The following is a 22,082-nucleotide window of genomic DNA, read 5'->3' on the forward strand; positions in this document are numbered from 1 at the left end:
TTAAATGTATCAGTCGACTGATCATTCTATGATACTAAATTTACGAGCTTTATTCTGATCTGTCCAATCTGACCTGATCGATTGACTAAACCTCTAGTTTGGTTGACTAAACCCTTGCTCAACCCATTTAATCTACAAAACATAATTAACACAATAATAATAATAATAATAATAATAATAATAATAATAATAATAATAATAATAATAATAATAATAATAATAATAATAATAGTGGCCCTGCAAAACATAGTTAGACAGATAAATTAATGCATGAATAAGACCTTAAGGACTATCCCGATCTTAACTTAGAAACCTCCGCCATTTTCTCTGGTTGGATCGGCGCTTAAGGTTTATCCCTACGAAGACATGATCTCACCACACTTCCTCCAGGAGCTTTCCTTACTCACCTGCCAAACATCTGGTCCTCCAGACCTGTTTGGACTTTCTCTACTCAGTGTCTGATCTCTTGATCCACTAAAACTTTTCCTGCGATACTAAATTAGTATAATAACAATAATAGTAATGAAAAATAGTCTCGATAAAATTATCCTTAGGTTTATCAAAATTTGTTGATCTAGTCGACCGCGTGCGGTCGACTGAAAACCATACGGTCACACATGCTTAGAGTTCACTCCTCTAAGGCTTCTCATTACCTAGGGTTACTTCCCACTAGAATTTTCCATTGCTTGGCTTCCCTCACTAGGGTTTTCACCATCTAACTTCGCTCACTAGGACCTAGCTTCACTCACTAGGACTTTCACTTTTCTTAGAGTTCACTTCTCCAAGACTTCTCATTACCTAGGGTTACATCCCCCTTGGATTTTTCCTCTTACCAAGCATCAGATCGCCTTAACTTACTTGGACTTTCTAGTTACTCGGTAGACTACTCACCACTAGCAGTCACTCGATACACTACTCACCACTTGCAATCACTCGGTAGAGTACTCACCACTTGCAATCACTCGGTAGAGTACTCACCACTTATAATCACTCGGTAGATTACTCACCACTTGCCAGCCATCTGGTTAACCTTGACCTAACTAGACTTCTCACTTGATTAGGTTAAATTTGACCAAGCTCTATTAAACATATTATAAAACATCAAAATCCTAGAGGTCGATTGCACCAATATTAAACAAATAAGTTTAATATCTCATATTGACTTATTTGAGTATGATCATACATTTCAGTAGTCCTACTCAATCAAGGGGCTTATAGATATCTCTTCCATGATATGGAAGGGACAAATCTCATCTATATCACTCACATCCCTCTGCATACTTCATTGCATACCAGTGAATGACTTTATATTCCACCTTGTTACAGGTGCGATGCCAAAGTACATAACTCTTTATGTAGGGAACCGTAGTGACTTCAGATCTAAGGACTATTTATACTAATAGTCACTATGAGAATGTTTATGATATTTATATAATAATGCATGAAACTTCTCATGAGCAATCAATTCAGTATATATTCTCTAATATATATTCATGTATTAACTTAATATCTTTTATCCATGCCTTTTGAGATCAAGTCATTAGTTAACCTATATGCTAGTCTCAATGCATTAATATGCTACTTGTTTATTAATATTTGACTAGGAATATTTAAGAGTAGTATTAATATATATATATATATGTTGATAGTATCCCACAATTAATTCTTAATTCAACTAATTGATATGTTATAGATTAGAACCTCTACTATTCTATGATATTATTATATTTATTCAGCTAGCACAAATATGAAGTAAATACAATAATTAAAATATTGTCATTTATTGATAAATATGATATAATATGTCCTAAGTTAATCAACTTATGATTGTCTTTTAGGGTTGACACTAACATGAAGAGCCGTACATAAGCAATGGATGACATCGTTGGAGTCCATGCATCACTAGAAACCCATAGAACTTAAATTGGGTGCGATCAGACTTGTCTAGGTCCATTAGTGAATTTTAACTAAAACCTACTAATGGATCTAGCCTATTTGGATTTCTATAAATTTACATTCTCTAGGAAGGGTCGAGCAAGGAGAAAGTAGATATGGTATCAAACTTTGGTTCTAACCACTATCAATGAAGTTCTTGTAGTATGCCAATTGGCATGGAATATTGTAGCTGCTAGATTTCAATGAATAACACACCTTGTTGAGTTTAAATTTACAAACACCTAATTTTTAAAGTTATAACTTAGAGTTGAAACTCAATTTACTGGTTTATTTGAAATTTCCAAGCACACCCTATAGAGTTAAAACCCACTATTGGACCTAGCCTATTTAGATTTTTGAAAAATCACAACCGCTATGAAGGGTTTAGTTTATAGAACATAGATATATGTGAAGTATTAGTTTTGGCCTACTGGGATTGGTTTACATTAACGTTGACGCTTTTCACTAATCAGCACCATCATGCCATTTTGGACATTGTTATTTATATTTGGCTAGGCAATCATGTTGTTATTCCTGTGACTATTCAATATACACTTCTCATATCATAGATAACACTGTGTATTAAACAGGCAATACTAAATACAAAGATATAAAAATAATAACACTCTACATAGTTGTAGCTATACATTCCCTATCCAACTATTTTTATTACAACACTATAGATGTCCTCTATACAAAGATATAACAGTAACAACACTCTACACAATTGTAGCTTTACATTCCCCACCCAACTATTTTTCTTACAATACTATGGATAATAAATCTAATGTTTTGAAGAACCTGTCCTTGAAAATTGATACTAGTACATCAATTCAATTTTTTTTCATGTCTCCTTATTTAAAGTCCATCTTCAAATCATACAGCATACATTGAATGTCTTGCATCACAAAGAAACTATAATCAACATTGTAAATAACATTAGAAATTTAATATTCAATATTTTATGTACAACTTTTATATTCATACTGTTTCTCATTTACTTACTTGACTTCTTATTGTGGGCGTTCTACTATGAGAGAAACTCATTGATTGAAGGGATGATGACTTTTAAAATATGAATGAATAGCAACAAGTTGCTCATGAGTATATTATTGTAACTCCGATACCTGTAAGAATGAATAAGAAATTAAAAATATACATCAACTAGAATTTATACTACAATATTAATATACACATGAATATTAGATGATCATCACTGTTTCAAAATCATATTTCAATTTACTATCACTTGCAAGAGAATTAAAATGATTGAAAGTCATTACTTTGGTGTCCACCAACAATAAGTGAAAGTGTGTATTATCAGTGGATAAAGGTATAAAAATATACCTAACCCCTTCATCTTCCATATCTATCTTTTATCACTTGTTGTATGGAAAACTTTCTTGAGGATTTTAATGTTGACCATAAATATGCAAAGACATGCAAGCTTAATCAAATAATAAAATATATTATAATATTATATACTCCCAAATTATTTATGTTCCTTACAGTGAAGAAGGTTGAACAATATATAGACTTGTTGTATGACCTATCAGACGAGGATACCCCCCATAAATAAAATTTTACAATAGGTGTTAATTAATTTTCCTTTTGTAAAAATCTCTCCATTCACACAAGATAAGAAGCAATGCACAGTTAAACCAAAAGGTGATTCATCCTAAACTAATTAAATTATAAACCTACAAAGTAAATCAACCACTATAAGTCAGGAAAATAAATTAAAAAACCATATAATTATATTAATTTGTCACTTAATTAAATAAACTATGTAATTCAGAATTCAGACTACCATACTTTAGGTTCTTATTTTTTTTTTAACAAGTAGGTCACCTCTTCGTCTTATTTTTTCTTCTTCGACGTCTTAAATTACTTCTTCATAAACTATGACCATAAACATAAACCACATTTAATTATTGATTTAATTCAAATGACTAAAACTAAGTTATAAGCAAATACATACGACAATGGCTTGTTTCCTCATTTTGTTAAATTGGGTAATCCTAGCTACTTCCTTCTCTACTTCTTCTTCAAAATTGGCTTTCATAATTATGATAGTGTCTCTTTCTTCTTCCATATCATCTCCATCAATTTTTTACTTTCCCCTTATCGACAACATCATGTTCTTTTACAATTTTGTCACCCTCTCCTTCTACTATGATGTTTTCCACAATCTCGCATATTTGTATCATGCTCTGCTTCCTCTTAGGTAAAACCTAGAGCCACAATGGACTATCAATTGCAGTATTTCTGCAATCGTAGCAACTTCAATCACGTCCTCTCCTACTCCTTGTTCCAAAAGCAATTGGTTTAGGATGAGGATCAACTATAGGATCACTTGATTGAGCTTGCAAGCCTTTATTATATTATTTTAAGTAATTCTTTCACCCTTTCATTCATATGAATGTTCTCCAATGTTAGATTCTTGATTTAGTTTGCTTAAATGGTGCATTTAAAACATTTCTTATTACTTTGACATTCAACTTTTGTGTCATCTAATTGTAATGTCTCCATTGGACATGGAATATCATCAACGAAATCAAGGTTCTCAACTAATATATTTTCATATTGGGTAGAGATTAGTTCAATCATAATCTATCAAATTATAAAAATAAATCTAAAAAACTACATATTAACCTAAGTTAGGTGATGGTCATCAATATTTTACCTTTTTAGGTGAGACTCGGTCGAACAAGGATCTCACCTTACTAATATGTGAAGGAATATTTCTCTACCTATTTATTCATGCTCCTTCAATATTCTATGGTTTTTGGATTATAACATACTCCAAAAACTATGTCTGGTTCATTATGACAAGTGTTACATATTTATAAATGACCATAAAATTGATGAAAAATTTAACATCAAAAATAAACTTACAACCAAAAGACTAGCAAATCCCTTTAAGGGAGTATGGTGTTGGAGTCATATGTCTAAGTTATTGAAATAGGTCCCCAATCTTAGGTAATTGTTGAACTATAAATTGATAGATGACTTCAATCCAATTAATTCTATTAAGATTGTCAAAACCATCTACTATGTCTATATATATATATATATATATATATATATATATATATATATATATATATATATATATATATATATATATATATATATATATATATATATATATATATATATATTGGCTGCTAGCCAACTACCTTATATTGACACGAAATTTAAGCAATTCCTCAATTCAGGATCTAGTTGCTTCTTTTTTATTTGAGAAATAAGAAAAAAAAGAAGTCACTTGATGCTTTAGTTGAATTCATAGGAACTAAAATACCTTAGTCTGGAATACCAAGCAACAAGGACATATCTCTTCTAGAGAAGGTAACTAGTACACCTGGAAAAGTAAAATGAATAGTTATCTTTTACTACAGATTTTCTATTGACCAAAATGAAAAAACATTAAATTTCTCAAACTATTTGATTTTACTAAAATACTTTGTAGTTGGTGCTTAAAATTCACAACTATAACTTATACCTGAAAATCTAAAAGTTTGAGATATTGAATCCCAATTTTAAAATATATATTGACCATATATCATGAATATGCTGCATATCTTATATGTCCAAGAAAATATCAAAAGGGGGATGTTTGATTATCGTTATGTGTTGCTCATGTAAAATAACATATCCATGATGCCATGTTTTCATTGTGGATGGTAAAAAAACTATTAAAATGACATAACATATTATTCTAATGCAGTTTTGACCTACAATAATTGAAGCCTACAATTTTACAAATTTAAATTATTAACAATAAAATTCAAACTAGTGGAGGTTTTCCAAATTCAAATGCACATTGTTCTGAATATCTCAAGCAATAGTGTTATTTTGACCTAGTCAAGTCCTATGAGTTTCTGAGATGAACGTGCTTACGATACATACCTTTCTGGATGATTGAGAAGTAGAGATTAAAACGATCACTGTACCTCCTCATTGTACCTTCTCACTTTATTTTGAAAGGAGAGTATTGATAGTAAACAAAATCCTAAATCCTTGACTACAGAGAGTCAATCTATGTGAATTTCGTTGGAAACCCTTGACACCACCTGAGAAGGACACAAGAAGATACTTGCGGAGGCTTTCAGTTGGGGGGGGGGGGGGGGGATTTCACCGATTAAAATAGAGCATTGGACTTTTGTAATCTGAGACTTAGATTAAATTTGCACATGTTGAGAGAGTAAGGGCGAAAAATATTAGTATCGCATGTATCTAAATTATCAAAATTGTTTAAAATTAAAACGATTCAAATGTGGCTTGAATGTCCACATTGAATGTCTTAGAAAATGAGAAACGGAAAGCGAAGGTCGGTGGGAGAGAATAGCACATGAGTGAGTATGCTCTTTGCTAAGTAATAAAGCATAGTTTCTCTTTGGGTCAATATGGACTTTTGGTAAATTGCTAGTTTTTATTGATTGGATTCAGATTTTATATTTATAAAACTTTATCAGAAACGGAAATAAATAAATAAGGAATACAATAAAACTGAGGTGCCTCTTTTAAAAAGTGCGTCCTGCTATTTGATGTTTTTTTCCGAAGTAATTGACATTTCCGGCTGCTGCAGCCATTGAAGAATACATGAGAAGAAGCGAATGCCTGTCCAAGCTCGTCGCATCCTCCACTGATGCCAAGTCCTTGGCCTCCCTCCACTCCCTGCTCCTCCGTTCTGGTCTACTTGCTGCCGCCGATTGCTTCTTCGCCACCCGTCTGACATCTGCATACGCCAGACTGCGCCACACTCTGCATGCCCGCCAGTTGTTTGACGAAATTCCCCACCCGAATACTTTCCTCTATAATGCCATTCTTCGAGCTCACTCTCATGCAGGTCAGTGGCTCGAAACTCTTAGGCTTTTCCGCCGCATGATCAATGCTTGGTCACTGCATGGCTGCCCGGATCAATTCACTTTCACTGTCGCACTGAAAGCGTGCGCAGCACTCTCGGAATTGCGCTCTGGACAAACTGTTCACTGCCTCTCCATCAAGATGGGAGAAGCTTTCTCTGACATGTTTGTGGGTTCGTCTCTGGTGGAGTTGTACTCTAGGTGCCGGAAAATGGGCGATGCCGTCATGGTGCTGGAGGAATTCACTGAGCCAGACTTGGTGCTTCAGACTTCAGTGATCACTGGGTACACGAAGAATGGAAATGCAGAAGAGGCCTTGTCATTCTTTTCCCGGAACGTGGCCGGGAAGCATATAGTTCCTGGTCCCGTCACACTCATCAGTGTGGTATCTGCACTTGGACAGTTAGGCAACCTTCTTTCTGGAAAATCCTGCCATGGATTTTTGGTTCGAATGGGCTTTGAGTATGATTTGCCTCTTGCAAATTCTGTCCTGAACTTGTATGCGAAATTGGGTGAGATTAATGCAGCAAGAAAGTTGTTTGACAAAATGCATGCTAGAGATGTTATTACTTGGAGCTCCATGATTACTTGTTATGCTCAGAATGGGGATGGTCCTGCAGCTTTGAAGATGTATAAAAGGATGATTGAGAATGGAGTAGAACCTAATTCTGTTACTTTGGTTAGTGTGCTTCAAGCATGTGCATTGACTCTTGATCTCAATGAAGGTAGAAAGGTGCATGAATTTGCAACCCATAGAGGACATGATTCAGAGTTGGCTGTTTCAACTGCTCTTATTGACTTGTACATGAAGTGTTCATGTTCTCCTGATGCAATAGATATATTCCATAAAATGCCTGAGAAGGATGTAGTTACATGGGCTGCTGTCATTAGTGGTATGACTCAAAATGGTATGGCCAATGAATCACTGAAAATGTTCCAGGAGTTATTATCAGATGGACCTAATCCTGATGCTGTTACAATGGTGAAGGTTCTCACAGCAAGTTCACAATTAGGAAATCTTGGTCAAGCTCTCTGTCTCCATGGTTTCTTAATTAAGAGTGGTTTTGACAATAAGGTTTTTGTTAGTTCTGCAGTCATTGATCTGTATTCCAAGTGTGGCTGCTTGGATAATGCTGCCAAAGTGTTCCAAACCACGGATGAGAAGGATGTAGTATTGTGGAGTTCTATGATAGCTGCATATGGAATGCATGGTCTTGGAGTTCGGGCAATTGCAACTTTTGAACACATGATCCAAACAACAATTGCACCTAATGCAGTTACATTTGTCACAATATTGTCTGCATGCAGTCATTCTGGTTTGCTTGAAGAAGGGAGAAGGATTTTTGACAGCATGAACCATGTTTATGGGGTCAAACCTTGTTTAGAGCATTACAGTATCATGGTTGATCTCCTTGGACGTGCTGGGAAATTGCAGGAGGCCTTGTTACTCATTGAACACATGCCAAGCCCTGTCAGCCCTGACATTTGGTGTGCGCTGCTTGCTGCTTGTATGAAACATCACAACATTCATATGGGTGAATTGGTGGCAAGAAATCTACTAAACATGGAAACCGAGCATGCTGCACACTATAACCTTCTCTCAAATATATATGCTTTTGATGAGAAGTGGGACCAGATGATTGGGGTTAAGCAAGCAATGGAAGAGAGAGGAATAAGGAAGATACCTGGATATAGTTCTGTTGAGGTGAATAATGAGGTCCACACTTTCTTAGCTGGTGAGAAGTTCCAGCAAGGACGGGAAAAAATATGTGGGTTATTGAGGGAATTGACAGTTAAGATGAGAGAGGAAGGCCAGTTTTCTGGTATGCAAGCTCACATGTCTTATGGGATGTGAAAAATCTCGCTGGAGGTTGATTATGATAAGTTTTTCAAAGAGTGATAGAAGATTAAGCCCAATCCACTTTGCAGAAATATATGCACTGAATTTAAAAGAAAGAACAATTTGAATAGACTAGTTTGTCAATACATATGGTATGATTTACATTTTATTTTACCTAATCAAAGCTACTTCAATACTGTAGCTGAATTTATGCACCCTTGATAATTTAAATTAATTTATGTAAAAAAGTTTTCTCTATATTCCAACTTATATAACATTGAAATGATCAAAATTTAAATAGATTTTTTATGGTGATTAGAGAATTTTATTCTTGTTTTCCTTTAAATGTTGCAACAAATCTCTTGTTTTGCTATAGTATTATGTGGATAACTTCTCATCTTTAGTCAATGTTGTATTCTTTTCAAGGCTTTTCCAAAAGATTGCCATTGAGCTTTACGGCTTCTTGTCAAAATTAACAAAACCTTCCTGTGCTGGAGTTATCCACATTGCCATGTCCATAGGGGTTTTGATATTTGCTAATGGTTCCTTAAACTGATGCATGCCTTTCATGAACATATCGCCATCATCCTCCTTCACAATTTTAGTTCAGGGCTTATATTTATTATTAATTTTATCACTGTATTTTCCTGCAGCCTGAAAGGATCTACTTCATCCTTAGAGTGAAATTTCATTGAGAAGGCACAAGGGCTAGCAGGAAATGGTCCAAGAAGTACATCTGGAGATTAATTTCTCAACAATTCAGAACTATCATTTTTTAAGTATATATGTAAGAAAAGCCCCCATGCGAGTTTTGATCCCACAATTCAGGGCTAATCAAAATTTCTCGATCAATCTGTGAAAAGCAAGGCCCCATTCTGGACTCTTACCATTATTCGGTGAGCCAAAAGTGAGACTATATAATTAACTAAGAGAAACTCAAAATAAATGATTTAATTATGGAGCTGCTAGTTGGGACTCTCAGAGTGTTGGCAGAATGGTTGATAACCTTTTAATTCAGGTTAGTAAATGCTTTGCTTTGATTTATAATATTTTCCTTGTCGGCGAGTTTGAGTTTTCTTTTACGGTTCAATTTTTTATACTGCTTCATTTTATATAGTTAATACATCCTTATTTTATGCATCTAGTAATGTATCCTCAGGAACCATAGACTCTACTGTTTTTGTAGGGGGCCATGCGTTTCATTCAGCACAGCACTAATGTGAAACTGCAATATTGTTTTGCAGAAGCAGGAAAAAGGAAAAGACTTGCACCATTTTGTTAGTAACCAAATACAACAGTCAGGGGAGGGAAGCATTATGAATCCTGAAACTTGGTCTTCAATTCGACCGAAAAAACATGGTCTCCAATAGTTTTTTGTTTTTCACCTTAACAATCAAAATTCTCACAGTTTTGTGATTTCTCCACCAAGCTTGTCATTAGTTTTGGTTCATCCTCATAGTGATAGCATTCACCATTTCAGTTGAGTGCCCTTGTGATTCAGACAACTTGGAACTAAAACATAGAGAAAAGCTATACATCCTTCGCTGTTAAATTCATGGTGAAAGTATGACTTCATTTTGCTGCTAAATAAAACTTTGTTTCTGTAATTATAAAACTGACTTCTTGTTCTGAAAAATATATTGATTTGGATGTGGCTAAATATAGTTCTGCAATGATTTTATTTTTTTTATGAAAGAAAAATTCCCTAATTGTGTTTATGTAAGATTTTAAGTATCCTAATGCTGTATTTGAAATCATTAATTACATGAGTTGAGGTGCCAAGAGACATGGAATAGTGATTAAACACCCCAAAAGCAGAGCGATTCTTGTCATAACTGTAGCCCTTAAGAGTCTATGAGCTTCCTCCATGTACCAAAATCAACCTGAGTTGGGCACTTTGATCGATTGCAAAAATAAAGCATCAACCCTAGGTTGCCAAAGATTGTGTCCACATCTAGCCAACCAAATCGAGTAGAGTTGTGCGTGGATTAGGGTATTGAAGACTCAAATCTTCCTGCATACGAGAGCAAATGCGACTCCTAGGTTTCAGCTGAGATCACACAATATTTCATCATCCTACGACTGCCTAGAAAAACCAGAACAAATGATGTCTTGATTGTTCAGCACCATTTCCACAAAGGGCACAAGAGTATTTGAGCTAGAAGATCCCCTTTCTTTAAATGTTTTTGGTATTTAGTTCCTATTTGGTACTGACTTTACCTCTAAAGTGAAGCCAAATAAAAATTTTAACTTTAGGAACAAACAAGGAGTGCCACACCAAATGTGCCCTATCATCAACACATCCCCTACTCATCCGCATAAGGTAAGCCAAACCTTTCGAGAATTTGCCATCCAAACTCCACCTCCGCGACCAACAAAAGTAGACAGATTGGAGGAGATGCCGTGAATCAACCATAAAACCTTGAAATACTCACTACAATGAACTAATCTTCTAAAAGAAAGAACCCAGAGTAGGGTAAGAAAGACTCAACTGTCCAATTTGATATCTTAGGAGTAGGGTAAGAAAACCCCAACCATCTCAACTTGATATCTTAGGCCGAGCAGATCAAGAAAAGTGAAGGGGAATTATCATTGCAAGACAAAATTGTCCACCATCTAAAACGCCAAAAAGTAAGAATATGAAGTTCCTAATTCAATGATTGAGACGCTAGAGAAATTAAACTCATACACATGCTAGATGTCTCCAAAATAAAAATCAATGCTAGTATAGATTGACCACCTCCTAAACCTGAGAACGAAAGTAAGCTCAACTAACTTTGATTTTGGCTCAACTGCCTACTGTATGCCTTCAACCTCTCTTTATTGATTCCTTGTTGCTTTCAAAAATTGAAATTGTTTCTCCCTGGACTTCCCTACCAACCTGTCATTCCTTTTTATCCCCTTCCTTGCTTTTCTCCTCTTCCTCATCTTTCCCTTCCCCTCCCCTCCCCTTCACTATTTTTTTCCTCCTTCCAACATCTTTTCTCTCATCCCTCCCATTTTCTATTCAGTCATAGCTTTTCCACCTCATGTTGTCTTGTCATCTTCTCCATGGTCTTCTTGGTCCTATTTCTTCAAAGGATCATTTTCATTCATAATGTCCACAATGATGTATCATCAAGAATGATTTTGCAGTCATAGCAAGATCTGTTATTTCTCCTAGCATAGTGTTGTGGTTCAAGATGAGAATCAATTGTATATAAAGTGGCTCCTGATGTACATCCCAGCTTCCCAGTAGTTCAATCGGTATAGGTGTTACAATTAATTTTTTTATTTATAATAAAATGTAATATTTACAGCGCTCAAATCATGTTATTATTCCTTAAAGATTACAAATATATTAATATAACAAAGCGCCAAATCCCTAAAATCCCCAAATCTCTCACGCCATCCTCTTTTCTCTTCTTTAGCAATAGCGCCGATTCTTTTTCTCTTCGCACACCCCTTTTTTCTCTCCTTCAGCAGCGAAGATTTCTCGTGCTTGTTCTCCCCTTCAGCAGCAACAGGTTTCTGCCGCTCTTGTTCTCTCCTTCAGCGACAACAGATTTCTTGTGCTCGTCTCTGTTCTCCCCTCCAACAGCGACAGATTTCTCGTGCTCTTATTCTCTCCTTCAGTGGCAACAGATTTCTTGCGCTCGTCTCTGTTCTCTCCTTCAGCGGCAGTAGATTTATCTACATCTAAAGAATTCTTTGTTCTTATTTTCCTTTTTCTAGCAAGGAGATTTGTGTCATGGTTTCAAATTTATACTGCGCTTCTCATCTCATGTAAACCCCCTGTTTCAAAATTCTTTCGTTCTTATTTTCCTTTTAGGGTTTCTTGAAATAATAACACTCCATATCTGGAGACCCTATGAAGCCTCAATATTTTTGAACTCTATAGAAAATATGAACGTTTTTTATAAGCTTCAAAGAAAACAAGTCATTTATTGTTTCCAGATATGGAGACTTCAAAGAAAGAGGCTGATGAGCCATAAGAGGGAGTTAGAGAAGAAACATTAGCCTTGGAGTGCATTTGTTTGCCATTCAATTTTAATTTTACTTACTAGGCATGTAACTACTGGTTTGAATTGGTCCGATTTTCATTAATGTAGAACTGGTCCAATCCAGATTTTTACCAGATTGGACAAGTTCCATTTTAACCGGCTAGTTACAAAAACAATGCCAATTCATAACAATGCCATTTAGATTTACTCAATATGTGTTTAGGCTATACAAACTCATTGCTTTAGCCCAATCTTGGCTTAAGATTTGTGGTTCATTAATTTATTCAAGTATAGATTTGCATGCTGCTTGATACTCATCTTTGCTACATTTCTCATATATTTAGAGAAGGCAATTTTGTGGTAGACATTGTGGCACGTGAAGCTCACTCTCATAGGACTTCTAAAATTTTTAATGCTCATAACGTTACTAAGCAGATTTAAGCTCTTGCTTTTTTTTTTTCATATTTTGTTTTTTACTACTTTGTAACTTTGAAAATGTAACTACTATTTTAGTTCAAAGGCGCCTTCAAAGGAATCCAAAGTGTTGGAGTGTATACTAAAATCCTAGCTTTTGTAAACATTTAATTTTGAAATAAAAGAATCACATTGGCCAATATCTGTATTTATTTATTAAATATAATTGTTCAATTAATTTATATAGTAGATAACATGGAGTGTGGTGTCACACTCAAAAGATCATGTTGTCAGTTCTCTATAAATTATAAACAGTTGCTCATGACTAAGATAGAAAGGAACAAACTATCAGAATAGTCGTAGTGTAATTAAGTATTAGTTTATCTTGACTAATAAATTACACTGATACACTTTAAGTGTATTGAGTAGGACCATTTAGGTAAGTTCTTTTTGTACTGACTTAGTAAAAGAACTAAACCTTGGTTATTATGGAAGTGTGTGCTCTTAATCCTAATATAATAACAAGCACATATATTTAATATTTATTTCTTTGACTTATCAAAGAGTGAGGTTTAGCTCGATAAATCAATATGTCCGATAAGTTGGGAAATGATATTACTTATAGTGTGTGTTGTTGATTATAGAAGGAATCTGTGTCCTAGTTATCTAGGTTGAGAATGTCCCCAAGAGGAGCTCATAAGGATTGTCATGTTAAACCCTGCAGGTGGACTTAGTCCGACATGATAATGAAGTTGAGTGGTACTACTCTTGGAGCTAGATATTAACTAAGTGAGTTGTCAGTAACTTAATTAGTGGACATTCGTAATCTTAAACACAGGGAGACTAACACACTCATAATAAGAAGGAGCCCATAATGTAATTTGGGATTGGTGCGGCAGTGCGGTAATAACTCTCTAGTGGAATGAGTTATTATTGATGAACTTTGTTGTGTGTTCGAGGCGAGCACGGGATACTCAAGCTCATCGGAAGGCCAAAACCAATTTCTCCTCTAGGTCCCTTTCGTAGCCTCATCATAGCCTCAAGTCCATCCAAATGTAAGGCTCTTGGTGTCCAAGAAGTGGGCCGGTCCAATGCTTGGTGACCAAGCAAGGGCCCACCACATCCTCTTCTATAGGGGCCGGCCCTTTGCTTGGTGACCAAGCATGTAGGGGCCGACCACAATATTCAAACAAGGAGGGTTATTTTTGAATTTTTAAAATTTTCTCTTTAAGAAAATTATAAGTTTTAAAAGAGAGATTTTAATTTTAAAAAATTTCCTTATTTGAATTTGGCCACATGTTTTAATAGAGAGTTTTAAAAGTTTTAAAACTTTCTTTTTTAACCATCCTCATGGTTTAAGAAAAAAAGGAAGATAAGTTTTAAAATTAAAATTTTCTATCATCATGTTAATAAAGGAAATTTTATAAGAGAAGTTTTAAATTTTAAAACATGGTTTTAATTTTTTAAAACTTTCTTTTTTTAATTCTAGGAAAGAGAGCTTGTAAAATTTTATAAGAGGTTTTTCTTCATGTAAAATTTTATAAAAAAATTAATTTTTCTTTCCTAAATATGGTGGTCGACCACCTTGCTTGGTGCCCAAGTAAGGGGTCGGCCAAACTCAATCCTAAACCAAATAGGATTGATCACAACTATTGATTTGGTAATTGATTCAATCAAGAGGAAAGAAAAGGAAAATAAAAAGGAAAAAGGAAAAACTCTTGGATGATTTTATTTTTTGTAAAAAGTTTTTCCTTATTTGTCTTGGGCAAGTAATATAAAAGAACGGGTGAGGGCGCTTCATGAGACACAACTCTTATTCTTTGGCTTGGAGACTCTCTTGGTGGCCGACCCCTCTCTCCCTCTCTTCTCCCTTTGCTCTCTTTTCTATTGTGGTGGTGGTGGCTGAATATTGCAAGGAGGAGAAGCTCTTTTGGGTGGTGTTCATCTTGGGGATCGTCGCCCACATGACGTCCAAGGCGAGGCGAGGAATACGACAGAAGATCTTGAGGTCATTAACTTACAAAGAGAAGGTATAACTGTTGGGACCGAAATGTAGCTAGAGGGGGGGGGGGTGGGGGTGAATAGCTCGGTGCGCTCGTCGTGGTCCTCGTTGATTGTTTCTTCAATGATATGCAGCGGAAATACAAGAAACAAAACATACAACGCTAACACGAAAGATTTACTTGGTATCCACCTCACAAGAGGTGACTAATCCAAGGATCCACATACTCACGCACCCTCCACTATTAAAACACTCCTTTATGGTAACTACCACAGGCGGAGAAGCCCTACAAGTTCACACTACAAGAAGAAAGGGAAAGGGAACAAAATACAAGCAAAAGCTTACAAGTTTGCACAAGAAAACCCTAACCCTAGATTTCTTCTTCTCGTTGTAGATCCGCCTCTTGACTTGGAAGAACCTTCAAGAACTGGCGGTGAGAACTCTGTGGAGAAGCTCTGTGAAGATCTGTGCTCGCTGGAGAAGAAGCCGTTGAAGTTCTTGTGAGAGAACAGCTCGCTAGCAGTTAAATACGACGCCAACAGTCGGATCCTAATCGATTGGATTGCTTCCAATAGATTGGGGAGGCTTTGGATCGATCGGCTGATCGATCCAGAGCGCCTCTGTGCTCTTAGGAATGGCCTGGATCGATCAGCTGATCGATCCAGGGCTTATCGCGTAGAATCGCACATCCCAATCGATCCACTGATCGATTGGGGGCTCTGGATCGATCGGTTGATCGATACAGAGCTGTTCTGTACGATCGCGCACTTCTCCCAATCGATCCATTGATCGATTGGGGGCTCTGGATCGATCATTTGATCGATCCAGAGCTGTTCTGTGCGATCGCGCACTTCTCCCAATCGATCCACTGATCGATTGGGAGGAGGCTTGTCGCGAAGACTCGTCCAATTGATCAGCCGATCGATTGTGTAAAATACCGGAAATAGGCGAATATTAATAAAGGAATTTTCCGGAATTTTTGGAAATTTTTCGGAAATTTTTCGGAGCTCGTATGGACGAGTTAACGGGGATGAAAACGGGGCCGGGAAAAAGCCTGTTAAGGCTACCCATTTATGTGAGGAAAAGTCTATTTTCTTTTCTTTTTCTTTTTATTCTTTTTCTGAATTCTCTTTCGTTTCCATCTCCTCGCGCGCGCCGAGCCTTCTTCCTCACACGCGATCTCTGTGCCCTAACCGCCGGCCCGGCGGTTTCTTCCTCGTCGAAGCCTTAAACCCCTCGGCCACTTCCTCTTCTTGTTCTTCTTTTCCCCGAGCCGAACTTCTCTCCTCTTTGCCCTAGCGTCGGCCCGCCGTCGAGCCGCTCTCTGCCGATTTCTCTACTTTGCCCTAGACGCATCTTGCTGCTGTCGAACGGAGCAGCGCCGACCGCGATTTCCTTTCTTCTTCGGCCTCCTATACACGGCAGAGCACCCAGCAGAACGCCCCCCTCTTCTGATCAGGAAATCGTGCCCTACTCTTCCTTCTCACCGCGAGCCCCCGCCGGCTACCAGATCTGATTTAGTGCTGCCGCCGCTCGTGCCTTAGCATCACCAGCATCTGATCACCAGGTTCTGCCAAGTACTCAGTCTCACCTCCCGTGCCCTAGACTCATCACCGGGACGACCTTTTTGTCCACTGGTTGCCGGCAAAAGGGAACGAGAGGCACCAATTCAGTGCCGACAATAGATTTGTGGCAACAAAATCTTCCGGTTAGCATTGTCCCACATCTGTATCTCCTGGCAGTGTGTCCACAGGGACGACATTGTACTAGGTAAGGGTTGGAAATTGTATTCTGATTTAGCAAAAACAAATTAATGTTGTATGGTATGGGATAATTGACTTAGATTGAGGTAATTAAGGTTAAAATGTGGGATCTAACTTAAGTTCAAGTTAGATCCGACTTATGGTGTTAACAAGAGGGATTAGCTAATCAATTAATTATTATTTTAGAAATAGGATTTCAGTTTAGCTATTTAGTTATAATAGAACTTAGCTAAAACTGTATGGTTTATTTCAGGACTGTGACTCGAGACGAGCATCTCGACGTTCGAGTTGGACTGGACTGATCTTATTTTTCTATTGGAGGCGGGTACTTTGACTTTTGTCTTTTGATATGCATAATAAAGTATTTAACATATAGCAATGATTGTGTTATCATTTTTATTCGGTTGGTCACTACATGATCTGTTACAGGATGTTTGTTTATTTATTATGCACTGCATGTTGTTATTGACTTGACCATACATGCTTTTGGTAGTGACCCAACCCTATGATACATCATGTTCAGGACTTAGGGTTTATTTGATACCCTATCTGTTTGTGTACCTTCCATCTGATACATTGACTTGTGGTACACCTTTTATTTATGTATGGATCTTGCTATGCTATTCATGAGATTGCCATGCTTAGTATCATGCATCATGTTTGCATGCTGTGCGATTGTTGGCTCCACTATGGTTGAGCCCATCGCCAGTTACATGTACTGCACACACCACCACCACCCATGGATTAGTGGTATATCAGGCAGGTGTGTGGCGGTTCTGCTGTTTGGCTCCGTTAGTCTGAGGACTCAGCGTGGTAGCCGGCAGTCAGTTCCGCTCTGTTTGGCTCTGTTGGCATTTAGTGTAGCAGCGTGGTAGCCGGCAGACGGTGGACTCTGTTTGGCTCCGTTGGTCAGGAGACTCATCGTGGTAGCCGGCAGAGATATCCTCCCCGTCATTGTGTACCGGGAGATGAGAGCATTGAGCTCCCCCATTTATGATTTGGGGACAGAGAACAGGAGTACTCCAACAGCATTCCGTCCACTCAGTCACTGTCAGGAGCAGTGATGTTCGAGTGCACGGTCACCATATGCATTTATTGCATTTTATTGTTTATGATTGCTGCACTTGTATGCTGCATTTGTATGGATGCATTTGATTGATATACATACAGGATTATGATTCTTCGGTCTGACGACCTGTTACCTTGGTACCTTGATTCCGGTTAGTACAGTTATCTCCTGATTTTGTTCCAGTTGCATTTATTCCTTCTCGTATTCAGGAGACTGTACGCATGATTAGTGTTGTCTGTTATTTGTTTTATTATGCATATCAGTTGTACCTGCTGAGTGTTGGACTCATCCCGCCTCCATTGTTGATATTTTCAGGTTGAGGCTGTCCGGAGCAGTTCCAGTCGCTGGCCCCCATCTGCACGTAGAGCCAGTTCTCTACTAGTTCGTTATTTGTTTTATTTTGGTCTTTTTCTATATCAGACTTTGTTTTAGTATTGTCTTTGGATTTTTCCTATGGATATTGTATGGGTGATACCTTTTGATGGATTTTTGATATGATATTGGATTTCATTCTACTTCGTGCCTGTCTGGACGACAGAAGAGGTGAGTTCGTTGGTTTTTGAGCTTTACGAGTGTAGTGGAATAGGGTTGTTTTCGAGTCTGGGTATACTGATTTATTTGATATCTTATTACTGCTTTGTTTATTATTATATAAACTGCGTGGAATGCCTGTGTGATTGTTTTTATTTAGTATTATGATTCCAGCCGCATGTGGCTGAGGTGTATATTGATTGTAGAAAGTTTCATATTGTCCGCCGTACAGGGGAGGTGTTGCCGAAATTTCTTCGGACAGGGACTCCTCCGGGGCGTGACAATTTAGTGGTATCAGAGCAGGTATACGATACTTGCAGTGTGTTCTGGATTTATACGATCTTTGTTTTCGTATTATGGATACTTTGAATAATCTGATATCAGTTTATTGGGTATCAGCGCGCCAAAGTTTGGCGATATTTATTTGATTTCCGTGTGTTGGATTTTCGGGATTTATCTGATACCAATTCATTGGTATCACAGCAGGGTGTGATACCTGCGTTTGGTATTTTGGATATTTTTATACTAGCCCTAGTTGCGAGACAAATTAGTCTGGGCAGTTATTTTGGGTTGCACGGATTTTCCGTTTCGATTTTGTTATGGACTTCCGTTTTGGATTTATATGGATTTCCGGTGATTTTCTTGTACGGAATTTCGAGGTTAATTTGGGGACTGGACAGCGACGGAACATCTCCAGACGGTAACTAGATAATAAGGTAATTTTATAATTTGTGTACTTATAGTAATATCTGGATCATAATTTAACAGATATGGAAATCCTAATATCATTTTGAACATGATAAAATCAGAAGGAAAGAAACCTCGGGAATCTATGCTACGTTCAGAATGGTATGATGAAATTGAATTTATCAATAAAGATTTATTTGAAGAATGCAGCTTGAAGTACCCACACTGGGATCTTCATAAGCATTCTCGAAGCAAAGCTAAAATCGGCTTAAGCTTTTGGGAAAAGTGGAGGATTCTTTTATTGTGAAGTAATACCAAGTCTAAGGAATGAAGGTGTCAGTAAGGTGTCTCTCAATATCTTCATCTAATGAAAATAGCAAAAGCAAATCCCTTCAAACAGTCATCACTTTTCCTTTTGTTGGTTCAACGAAAGCCATGAAACCTTCATTGAAGATCATATCATGAAGGGAATCTAACGCTGCAAGCATTATAGGTTTTGCAAGTTAAGTAGGCCACAACCTTCTTATGCTCACCTCATCTTTGCCCTTGGAATTGCATGCCATGCAGATGCCCAACTGTGGCAGGCATCTGTGCATGCTTGGAGACTCTTTTGCTTGGCTTGACAAGCCTTGAAGGAAAGTTTGGTGGGGTTTCTTGTCTAGATAGGGTTTTCCTTGGCTTTTGGCTTTGGGTATTTAATGAGATTTGGTTAATTTGAGCATATAGATAAAGCTGCTTATGCATAACTTTATCAAATTTCCACTATGCGTGAGTGAGTACAATATCATGGTTGTACATGAGGGAAGGAACAGATCTTAAAAGGAAATCAGTTGAGGGCTCGTGATCTATATTGCTACATAATCACATAATCAATGATAATATTGACTTTCAGAAAAAAAAAAAATACTTATTTCTTGAGTTGAACTTTATAGTTATCCAATCTTGATATAATGTAGTGCCAACTTGATCCTTGCTCTTGTCCGTTGCTTATCTGTGTAGTCTTCCTAGATTAATGTGTATCATTTCTTGTCGATTGCTCTATTAGATTGTTACATCCATTTGGTGTGCCATGCCCATGGCTTTGCCTATAACCTTCTGTAAGAGTTCTCTATTCGCAGATTTGTTCAGACTCTCTAAATTTTAATTATCACAAAGTGTTGTCATCTACAAATTTCATTATTATAAGCTTCTGTCCATGCCCATTAAGTTGCCCTCAATGGCAGTGCTGTGCCAACTTTAAATGAAATTCCTTTAGTGCAAGGAACTATAATAAAAGAGCAATGGTTCAACTACTTGTTCATTTAAATCATCAACACTACTAAATTATTAGATGACTCTGGTCTAGAAAAGGTTTAAATGTTATGTCTAACCTGCCCTTTTGAATTTGTAACTATGGTTAAAAAAAAAAATTGCAAATCTTCTAGGATCATATATCCCTATCAGTTGAATTGGCGTTGGTTAACTATGGTTAAAAATATATATATATAAAAAAATTGCAAATCTTCTAGGATCATATAACTATAGTTAAAAATATATATATAATAATAATAATCTTGACACTAAAGATTTGGAGAATGGCATAATAGATTTAAGAGTTAGATGAGTCATAAAAGTTGCACTAAAAATCAACTGAAATGCTGTAGGATTGGAAGAGAAAACACCTTGATGTACAGTACGTCAGAGGTATCCAATTGTCGTCTCTTCCTTGCAGTTGAATTAGGAAAAACATCCGCATGGGTTTTATCCAACTCAGGTGCTGATCGAATTCGTTCATTAGCCAAGTGATCCCAATATGAAGGTGTTCTTCTACTGTTTAAAACTGTCAATAAATATTGTGAAATTCGTTCTTCACCAATTACTGAGTCTCTGATTGCCCCTGTTAAAGCAAGTCTCAAACCCGTCTCTATATCTGGTATGCTAGGCACCAGAACACCTGGTGTATCCAGTACATATATGCTAAGCCTGTTGCAATCTTGTATCCTGCAATGTCCTTAGTCACTCTTGGTAGCAGTCTGAGAGTATCCCGATGTATTTTCAGAATAGCTACCAGGTCTGCCTCCCAGAAGGCCAGTGGAGTTCGCTATTGAGTTGATTCCGGGAACTGCACCGGCATCGAAAGCTCCGTATCGTATGGCACCAAAAGAGTTGAACGAGCTGAAGGTTCAACTCCAGGAGCTTTTAGACAGGGGATTTATTCGCCCTAGTGTTTCCCCATGGGGTTCTCCGGTATTATTTGTCAAGAAAAAGGACGGTACTATGAGGTTATGTATTGACTACAGACAGCTGAATGCAGTGACCGTTAGAAATAAATATCCCTTACCACGGATCGAGGATTTGTTTGATCAGCTCAGAGGTACATCAGTGTATTCTAAGATTGATCTGCGATCCGGATATCATCAGCTGAGAGTCAGAGACTCAGATATTCAGAAGACAACTTTCCGTACTCGATACGGTCATTATGAGTTTTTGGTAATGTCATTGGGGCTTACCAATGCTCCAACGGTGTTTATGGACTTGATGAACCGCATTTTTCTGGAGTATTTGGATCAGTTTGTTATCATTTTCATTGATGACATATTGGTCTACTCTCATTCCGAGGAGGAGCACGTACAGCATCTTCGCACAGTGTTGGAGATTCTTCGACGACATCAGCTGTACGCGAAGTTCAGCAAGTGTGCGTTCTGGTTATCCTCAGTCGGTTTTCTGGGACATGTGGTTTCTAGCAGAGGTATTTCAGTTGATCCTCAGAAGATCGAGGCTGTCACCGGTTGGGAGCAGCCGAAGTCAGTTCAGGAGATCCGCAGTTTTCTGGGATTGGCCGGATATTACCGACGTTTTGTCGAGGGTTTCTCGCGTATTGCTATACCGCTGACACGCCTTACCAGGAAGGGCGTGAAGTTTACGTGGACCGAGGATTGCGAGACCAGCTTTCAGGAGCTGAAGCGGAGATTAGTGTCGGCTCCAGTTTTGGTTCTATCTTCTGGAGA

General features: G+C 37.3%; 1 protein-coding gene across 1 annotated transcript; it reads left to right on the top strand.

The window, feature by feature from the left end:
- The first annotated feature begins 6,456 nt into the window (after nucleotides 1–6,456).
- Nucleotides 6,457–10,292, top strand: LOC121980510 (putative pentatricopeptide repeat-containing protein At3g01580). Its single transcript, XM_042532578.1, has 3 exons — nucleotides 6,457–8,798; nucleotides 9,300–9,664; nucleotides 9,891–10,292. The coding sequence occupies exon 1, from the start codon at nucleotides 6,544–6,546 to the stop codon at nucleotides 8,659–8,661; it is 2,118 nt and encodes a 705-aa protein (XP_042388512.1). The 5' UTR covers nucleotides 6,457–6,543; the 3' UTR covers nucleotides 8,662–8,798; nucleotides 9,300–9,664; nucleotides 9,891–10,292.
- The last annotated feature ends 11,790 nt before the right edge of the window (nucleotides 10,293–22,082 follow it).

This window comes from Zingiber officinale, chromosome 5A, assembly GCF_018446385.1.
Source record: "Zingiber officinale cultivar Zhangliang chromosome 5A, Zo_v1.1, whole genome shotgun sequence".
Classification (NCBI taxonomy): domain Eukaryota; kingdom Viridiplantae; phylum Streptophyta; class Magnoliopsida; order Zingiberales; family Zingiberaceae; genus Zingiber; species Zingiber officinale.

Bases quoted from the DNA above. Each gene is read 5' to 3' on its own strand.
- LOC121980510 (XM_042532578.1), top strand. From the start codon at position 6,544: ATGAGAAGAAGCGAATGCCTGTCCAAGCTCGTCGCATCCTCCACTGAT.